Here is a 10,087-nt window from a genome sequence, read left to right on the forward strand (position 1 = left end):
TTTTTTTTTTTTGTTCTCATGCACACAGCTGTAAGAAGAGCTGCATTTTTATCAGTAACCTAATTTAATTTTTTGGGGTCTGAACGCAGGTATACTGTTTTCGATCGGCCCTTGCATTCAGTGCCTAAAGATCAGTAAACTTGTACTACATTCAGATCTGTAAAACCTAAAAAGAATATGCATCTCAGGTCCTCCATATGACCATATTTTATGCTGTACTCATGTAGATGTTTGTACCAATGTTTACATGCATACAGTACAAATGTGCTCTATTGGTGCCTTCTGTGTCCTATCAGCAGAGGATGCTAGGTTGAACGACCCTAGGTGGCTCCTGCATCTGCTGGGATTGAGGCATCTTGAGCTACCTAGCGTCCTTAGATGCTAGCACACAAGTGGCTCGAGCTGCCTAGAGTTCTCAGTCTCTCAGGCACAGTCGGCTTCAAGCCACCTAGCATCCTCTGTTGGAGCCTCTTGTGTATTTATTTCCAGATCTATGTCATAACCCAGCATTAATTTTTCTTTTGTGCAGGATCAGTCACTGTTGCTCTTTCCTTGTGCAGGGTGACTGGTCTTGTATCCGCCCCCTCATCGGAATTTTCTGCAGGCTGCATGTAGTGGGTATGGAAAGTTACAAGGACAGCATACCGAGATACAGCGCTTGATCAGGGGGGTCCTATACAATATAATACTGGATGTACTTGTTCAGTTGAGCGGCTTCAGAAGCATACGGACCGGGGTGTCCGACCGATGGGTGAGTCTAACAGAAAAGGGAGGGGAGAAGCGCTGCAAAGCAAGTGGAAGAGCAGGGCGATTTTTATAGGAAATGGGGGCTGGGAAAATAAGGGCCAGTTGTGAATCACAACTGGCCCTTATTTTCCCAGCCCCCATTTCCTATAAAAATCGCCCTGCTCTTCCACTTGCTTTGCAGCGCTTCTCCCCTCCCTTTTCTGTTAGACTCACCCATCGGTCGGACACCCCGGTCCGTATGCTTCTGAAGCCGCTCAACTGAACAAGTACATCCAGTATTATATTGTATAGGACCCCCCTGATCAAGCGCTGTATCTCGGTATGCTGTCCTTGTAACTTTCCATACCCACTACATGCAGCCTGCAGAAAATTCCGATGAGGGGGCGGATACAAGACCAGTCACCCTGCACAAGGAAAGAGCAACAGTGACTGATCCTGCACAAAAGAAAAATTAATGCTGGGTTATGACATAGATCTGGAAATAAATACACAAGAGGCTCCAACAGAGGATGCTAGGTGGCTTGAAGCCGACTGTGCCTGAGAGACTGAGAACTCTAGGCAGCTCGAGCCACTTGTGTGCTAGCATCTAAGGACGCTAGGTAGCTCAAGATGCCTCAATCCCAGCAGATGCAGGAGCCACCTAGGGTCGTTCAACCTAGCATCCTCTGCTGATAGGACACAGAAGGCACCAATAGAGCACATTTGTACTGTATGCATGTAAACATTGGTACAAACATCTACATGAGTACAGCATAAAATATGGTCATATGGAGGACCTGAGATGCATATTCTTTTTAGGTTTTACAGATCTGAATGTAGTACAAGTTTACTGATCTTTAGGCACTGAATGCAAGGGCCGATCGAAAACAGTATACCTGCGTTCAGACCCCAAAAAATTAAATTAGGTTACTGATAAAAATGCAGCTCTTCTTACAGCTGTGTGCATGAGAACAAAAAAAAAAAAAGGGTGGAAGAAATGATCTGTGTTGCAAATAACCGACAGAAGTCCCCTCATTTACACTTATCCTGCCAATATGTAGTACAGGTGGTGGTTCTGTCTAATTTCCTTGTACTTTAATCTGATTTTACCTGGCCAGGACTTCACTGACAGAACGGAAAACCACAGGAACACAATGACCCATACTGTCAACACGCTCCATGAATGGTGCCATGAAACTGTTTTTAAGCATACAAACATGCAGCAGACCACTTATCTGTAAACAAATGATGTGAACAATGGATCCATTACCTTAATTAATACCGCACATTCCAAAATACAAACGGCATATATCTATTATGATCGTAAACAGCTTGATTAACTGAAGAAATGTCAGAGTGCTGCGGCAACTACACTGATTCTGTCTAGGTTTCATTTGGTTTCAGCCCTTTAGAGCTCTTTCATCCGGGCTTTCCAATCAGTTTTTAGGCGGTTCTGATTGGAAGCCCAATGTTAGTGTATGGGCAGCTGGATCTAAGTGGACTTGGCCAAGACTGGAAAAACAAACAGATCACAGTTCTGTTTCCCCGGACCTGATCGTGCCGGATAGGGGGGTAATCTAATGTAAACAGACGCATCATTAGCTCATCCGCCCAACAGCAGAAATATAAAGTAAAATGAAGTAAACAAATCATAATTTTATGGCCACCTTGCAAACTTCACGAACACCTGCTAAATCACTGACCTCTGATGTCAGGGGGAAAAAAATCTGATCACTTGTAAAAACATTTTCCTATCTGTTACTGCCGGAAATGTCCCGAGGGCCACACAATAGATCAGTTCTTTAATATGTGCCATTGTAAGGCGGGTACTAATAATCTACTGCAATTAAAGTGTACTGCATTTATTTTGGGCAAGCTGGTGCTCGTCTAGAATACTGCTTCTAGAAGAGTTCTCTCCTCCAGGTGCTTCACCGGTCGGTTATGTGACCGAGCCAGGCTTTCATTTAGGAGAGCTTTATTTCTACTTTGCCATTACACTGCGATGCCCCCAGGAAAAAATCTGTGCAAATTATTAGCGTAAAATTAGAATAAGATCAATTCAGGTTTGTATGAACAAAAATTAGCACTACAGTAACATTTTCACAGATTTGCGATTGTTAAAATGACTTACGGCTTATGTAAGTGATTGACAGGCAGACAAACAAAATATCCACAGAGTCTGATGTTGAGCACAGGAGTCACGTCATCCTCGGCTGGCCAATCAACATAGCTGAAGATGTTGAACCAGGAAGAACAGGCATAGATGTCAACAATAGCGGTGGAGCGACAAGGGACATCAAGCTAATCGCAGTGCTAAAGTGGATCGCTTTGCAGGTAAGTCCAGTTAAGTCTGTCATGGTGTGCAAATATGCAGCCCATACTTGCACATTGCAGCAAAACCCTGGGTGCCAGGAGTGGAGTTTAATTCAGCTTTACATTTGAGTTTTCTATATGGAGAAGCGCTATATCAGGTCATGGGGGAGCTGATCTAGCCCCCAATATGGACCCTGCAGCAACAGATTAATTATAACAGTGTTCTATTGCATGGTGTTGTTAGCAGCAAAAGATCACAATTTATCTGTGACCTGTTGCAGCAGGGAGAAGCAGAGTCTTATCACAGCAGCCAGACTCACATGAAGTCATATTAACCCTTGCAGTGGGGCTACCCCCGCACTGCAAGGGTTAAGTGCTTGTTTGTGCCTTAGTGCTAAAAGTTATACTCACCCAAAGCTGGAAGAACTGGTCTAAGAACAAGCCAACTCCGAGCTTAAGGGGAGTCTAACTTTTTTTTTTTTTACCTAGACACAAACGAGCAGTTAACCCTTGCAGTACGGGGGTAGCACCACTGCAAGAAATAATAAAAACATTTACTGGAGTTCTTTAAGAGCGTTCTATAGCAATAACTCAAGCCCAGAAGCTGTCAAAAAACAAAAAAAACAGTACCTGTTTGTAGTGTTGACAGTATTAGTGGACTGAAATAGATGTATGTATGTATGTATGTATGTATGTATGTATGTATGTATGTATGTATGTATGTATGTATGTATGTATGTATGTATGTATGTATGTATGTATGTATGTATAGAGAAAATATGGCTGTGATCATCCATATGTATATGTATATTATAAACATGTATATTATAAAACACACACACACACCACTTCTGTGGAACGTTAATACAATTAGACAGTGAATATAGATTTGCAAAGCGATGTGCAAGCTGTTGGCGCTATATATATCCTGTATAATAATAACAATAACAACAACAATAATAAAAACAAGAGACTATGATGAGTTTGTACATTGTGGATAGAATGTTAAGGTCTACAAGGACAAGATCCCATGGCTTCTACATTCTCTGCCGAAAATAATTCTACCATGTGCTTTGATAATTCTAATATATTACTAAACATAAAAAAGTTGATTAAAAACAACACATATAACCTAAAGTTGAGAAAAAAAAAAAAGTACACATCGCTATTACTGTGTATTATAATTGTATTCCCACATTATATGTGCAAAAAGAGTATACCATAGATTTGGGTTTGATTGAACAGCAAGTTCTGGATATAGAGAACTAGGCCAGCATTAATACACTGAACAGAGTGCAATTCTAGCCAAGCATGATGGTGCATATAGGCACTGACCGTGCTGTTTAATGTGACTGTAGGGGGCTGTCGTAATTAGTCTCTGTCTGGGGCAGGGGATGGAAGTAAAGTAAATGGGACGTATTGTAAATTAAGAATTCAGTGCATTGTTGTGTGATTACAATAACCGCAATAATGGGGGCAGGAGAATACTCGCAGTGAACCCTTAGTATCTTTCATAAAATATCTTTTGTCAGTCATCCATGCGCACCAATTCAGTAACCTCCATTTCTGCTTAAATGTCAGTACCCGCTTATTCCAGATATACAAACCACCCGATTTTACTATAAAATGCTACTGTACCCAGTTATGTATTGCAGGCTATAAATACGGACTTGTCTAAAACAAAGCAAACATATTATATAATGACAGACAGAAGTCACAATAAAAATGAATTGTTTGATTACATCGTACACAGACAGATCCACATCTACCTTCAAAAAGGTCTATTGAACACACAGATGGACTGCATCTATCTACCAACTATTGATCACCACGCAGAATAGGTTTCCCTCAATATATGTTACATAAACTCTAGAACATCCTAACGTTCCACCAAACTTATAACATCTTAAAAGAGTACCTGTAAGATATTTGCAAATTTTAAAAGTAAAAGGTCCTGCCCTAAAGTGGGTTCCACTAGGTGCCTTAGGTTACTGATATGCACTCCTCTGGAACTGGTTTAACTTGGCTGTAATGCTGGGCACACACCTTACAACCATCGCAAGACTTTTGTCTTGCGATGGTTGTAAGGTAATTAAAAAAAAACTTACTATCTTCCTATCTTGGACAGGCAGATCGTACTTGCGATGACCGCAATGCTGAACGGGCAGTGTGCGCTTGCGCACACTGGCCCGTCTGGCTTTTATCTTACGAACATGCTACACACCCTCCAAAAATCGGACGATTCTCGGCGGGTTTTCGTACATATTCCTAAGATAAAAGTCATGCGACCTTACAGTAGCAGAGGTCGCACGGCTCCCACACACCTTACGATAATCGTACGATCGTGGGATTTCCCACGATTATCGTAAGGTGTGTGGGCACCTTTAAGGTGCCCATACACTGCACGATTCTCGTACAAGAATCGCGGTAAATCCCGCGATCGTACGATAATTGTGCAGTGTATGGAAGGCGTGCGTTTCTACTGTACGGTCACACGTCTTCCGTCGAACAAGAGGCTGGAAAACCCGCCAGGAATTGTACGATTCTCGGCGGGTTAGTGGCCTGCTTGTTCGACAACTGCCGAACGGGACGGTGTGCGCATGCGGTTTTGGGGGTTTTCAATTGTGTTTCAGCGCTCAAACGCAATTAAAAACATCCCAAAATTGCTTAACAGCGCAGTTCCATTGAAAGCAGTAGGGAAACCGCGCTGATCGGCGAGGAAAAATAGGTCAGGGAGCAATTCGGGTTGGAGGCGGTTCGGACCGCACGATCGCATCGGTCCCCATAGCAATGTATGGGATCATTCATGGCAGCCGAACCTCCCTGGTGTGAACAGGTGTAGGTCGATGGAGGAGCCCTCCGCACACCTCGCAGCAGTCCCGGCCAATAAGTAAAATGGTGCTCGCAGTGATAACCACGGATGGCGCCGTGCAAACACAGAACAAAGAAGCAAATCACCAGCACTCAATAGTAAAGCTGAATATGTCCTTTTTATTGGACAAAGACGTCACAGAAGTCACATCTTTCTGCCTTGAGGAAGGGACCCTGCGCGGCCCCGAAACGTCGGCTTTTTGGATCACTGCGATGTCCTTGTCCAATAAAAAGGACATATTCAGCTTTACTATTGAGTGCTAGTGATTTGCTTCTTTGTTCTGGTGTGAACAGGGTCTCATTCCTACAACTGAGACACCAGAATAATGCCGTTACGTTGAGGATCAGAGATGCTTGTAATACACAGCAGCTTAAGGCCTTGTTCACACTGAAAGCGTGTGCGTTCCAGAGCAGTAGCTGCTGGAAATGCGTTTCCAGTTAAACGGAACGCTGGCAAAGTTTTGCCAAGCGTTTGATCGCACTGTGGCCGGAGGGCCATGGAAGCTGTGCCATTTAATTCAATGCACCGCCACTCCCCCTCCCGCCCGAAAACACGGGGGGAAGTTTCACAGAGATCGCAGTGCGTTCTAGCAGCTACCGCTCTGGAACACGCTTTCGGTGTGAACAAGCCCTGAAAAGTGCAAACCTAAGACAACCACAGTATTCCAGCAGTTCAGCAAAACAATCAGATTTTCAACTATTTGGATATACAGACCTATGTAGAGATTGTTTTAGCTATTCTAATCCAGGGGTGGACAAATTAATATGCAAAACAGGGGCCAGTCTGTCCCATCAAAGAGCCAGCAGGTTTTTTGTTTTTGTTTTTTAGGAACCAGTTCCATTGACAGCAACTAGAGAAAACCTCAAAAGTTAGATGCAAGCTGTTATTTTTAAGGGGCATTGGCTACCTGGCTCCTGGGATTTGTTCAGCCCTGTTCTAATCTCTAATATATATTTCTTTGATGTGATAGAAAAGAAGAATCAAAATTTTAAAAAGAAGCCTTAGACAGATTGTGACCAATACTGAACATAAAAATACAGAGATACAACCAGTAAACTGCTATTAAAACAGAACAAAATGTGACATTACCTAATATAGTGCCAGTTAACATCATAGTGAAAGCTGCTGCAATTATTAAATCAAACCATATTATACCAAAGTACTGAAGTCCAGGCAATCCATTAGACAACACAAGTTTGAAAGGAAATCTGCAATGCAAAAATCATGGAAGGTGCCAATATTGAGCTCTCCTTAGAATGATAGCTCTACGGCTGCCATTCTTGCCCTAATACTGATCCAGAACAAATATATAGATAAGGAGTTCTGACTACAATCCAACTTTCCAGATCTACAGTTTTGTTTCAGGTCAGCGAGTCCAAGTATTGAAGCAAGGGATTAGGCACCTAGCATATCTAGGAGATCAGCAGCAGCAGCCTACACATTCCTCTGCAATCTAAAGGTCCCTGTATGTCAGTCCAAACAAGTACAACATTCAGTTACTATGTGACACACTTCCACACTTATAAAATTAGAGAAGAAAATTGTTCCCCGTGTAAGTAAGATGTTTGGATGTCAAACACACCCAACCTTGGTATCTCTGGGCTACAGGGGTGTCATCATAATGCGGCGTGCATCCTGTGTGAGCATTACTGGTGGCAGTGTACATACCTAATGCCCATTCCATTCCTAAAGGCAATGATTCCTGCGAAATGTAGCCCAAGGGCACAGGCACACGTCTCTAATGCATTGACTATATTTAATTCCTCACACCGGCCATGAGGAAGAGAAACGTATGATCATAAAAACAGATAAATACATTTAAATGCATCCTGGAATTCAACTTTAAAGCAGAACAAAACCTCTTCTATAGCTTCTGATGTCAGCTACATTTAGGCTGGTTTCACATCTAGGCGTATCGAATATGCGAGTTTGTTGCACGTTTCGTGCCGCGTTTGAGGGCTACCTGGCTGTATCCCAATGGCTACCTGGCTGTATCCCAATGGATACGCGCTGCAAATACGCCCCAAAGAAGCTCCTGTACTTCTTTGGGCGTAAGGCGTTTTGCTACGCGTTCCTAAGCGTTGTAAAACGCCCAGGTGGGAACCATGCCCATAGGCATTCATTGGTTTTCACAAGTTGAGCGTTTTACAGAGCGTAGGAACGCGCTGTAAAACGCCCAGGTGTGAACCAGGCCTCAGAGCTCTAAATAAAATTAATTTATTTCCGTAGCTAGTACAGCTGCTAACAAAATACTTCTGACCTCCAGAACCAGACAAGCAGAACAAATTGATTCCTGTGACCACTGTGCTTTAAGATCACTGAAAACCAGTTGGGAACCATGCAGTATATGCGGTCACCTGTACCACTGACAGCTATGACATATCGAGGAGTATGCATTTTTTTTAAAAACAACTCTGGCCAAATGACAAATTAAGGATTGCAGTGGGGCTACCCCTGCACTGCAAGGGTTAAATGCTCACTTTAGTCTAGGGTCTAACCCGATCCTCGATCCAGCCTGGCTGCTAGGCCAGTCCCCTTTCGCTCTGGTGGTGGGATGTCCCTCAGTGTTCTCACATCTAAAACACTGTATTACATGTGATGACTCATGGGTCATTAGACCGCTAGAGCGGAGGGAGAGAAGAGGCTGTGTGGACCAGTGTAGCAGGAAGGACCTAGAATTTGGTGAGTATATCTTTTATTTAGACGCTAGATCTAGGGTAGGCAACCTTGGCACTGCAGCTGTTGTGGAACTACAAGTCCTATGAGGCATTGCAAGAATCTGACAACTACAGGCATGACTCCCAGAGGCAGAGCTATGATGGAATTTGTAGTTTAATCACAGCTGGAGTGCCGAGGTTGCCAACCCCCTGCACTAGACCAAAAGGAGCACTTCACTCTTGCAGGGGGTAGCCTCACTGCAAAGGTTAATTTGTCATTGCCCAGAGTTGTTCTTTAAAGGAATTCCTAATTTAATGCACAGATCAGTGTTACATGCAAACTGCAGTAAACCATAGCAACCACATGTTGATCATAATTAATTTTCAGCAATCAAAAAAAATAGAAAATATAAGGCATTTAGTTGCTAGGAGCTGTTACTCTCTCTACATTCTTTTTTGTCTACATGTCCCCAGTATGAGGCTTTGTAATGTTATTCTGACCAAACTGTCACAAAAATAATACCTACATCTATTGAACTTTTTCAGAGAGAGCCATCATTAAGAATGAGAAAAAAAAAATGGTCAGCATATTCCTACAAAACATAATTATTTGTACATATTGCGTGAACAAGACTAATGTGCAATTGTGGCACTGGATTTTCTATTGTCATGGGAAAACCAACACAAAATCCAACCCAGCTAGTATGCTCTCTACCGCAGATATACCAAAGTTGTGAAAATCTTCATCTTTCTTATCTACTTATCCAACAATCAAGCAGCTCCTGCCGTAACCAGAAATGGAATATAAAATAGGCACAGCAAAACAAACTTTGGTGCTTTGCTTTCCCTACATACCTTCCAAGTTCTTCTCCAAACTCATAGTAGTCCTCCACGTTTTCCTGCCTGAACACTGTCATGGTGTCTCAATGCTACGTGCACGCCTGCTGCTTTATACAGCTGGAAGTCATCACCACAGAGTCAAATAGCTGTCATCCATGGGCGTCTTAAATTTCCTACAACAGGAAAAAAATGATGGCGTTAGTTAATGTTTTGTACAATTGTATATGAAGCATTTACCTAATATGCATAACTAGGTGTTCTAAAACAAGCTAACAAACTGGTGTCACAGGTAATCAGTCTGTATTTATAAAAGTTACAAAACAAACACCAGTAAACTTTTGTTTGAAAACAAAATCCTTTTCAGAACATTATTTTGAATTTCTAAAAGTTATTGGGGTAAAATTGATGATTTTTTTCAACCACAGTGATGATGGGGGGCGGGGGAATTGAAGGAGCAGGATGGAAATTTTTATTGAACGAAATTCTACCAGCGAATGTGGTTTTCATTGAATGTTAAAAGCAAACGGAATTTCGAACCACATTTGTGCAGTCCCTGATGAAATTATTGAATGTTCTGATGAGATTTTTTTATTTTAACATTCATGAAAAAATCTAGCAGTGTATATCCAACTTAAAAGAAGAAACAAAAAAAACACACAAAAAAAAAAAAAAAAAAAAA

At 42.2% G+C, this 10,087-nt stretch overlaps 1 protein-coding gene across 1 annotated transcript in view; it reads right to left on the reverse strand.

Moving 5' to 3' along the window:
* Window positions 1–10,087, reverse strand: part of DAPK1 (death associated protein kinase 1) — a 155,064-nt gene that overhangs the window by 139,747 nt on the left and 5,230 nt on the right. The window contains exon 2 of the mRNA XM_018557873.1: window positions 9,424–9,581. Coding sequence (XP_018413375.1) covers window positions 9,424–9,485 — 62 coding nt within the window. The 5' untranslated portion in view covers window positions 9,486–9,581. The remainder of the gene's footprint in view (window positions 1–9,423; window positions 9,582–10,087) is intronic.

This window comes from Nanorana parkeri, unplaced genomic scaffold (assembly GCF_000935625.1).
Source record: "Nanorana parkeri isolate BGI_ZX_2015 unplaced genomic scaffold, ASM93562v1 scaffold307, whole genome shotgun sequence".
Classification (NCBI taxonomy): Eukaryota; Metazoa; Chordata; class Amphibia; order Anura; family Dicroglossidae; genus Nanorana; species Nanorana parkeri.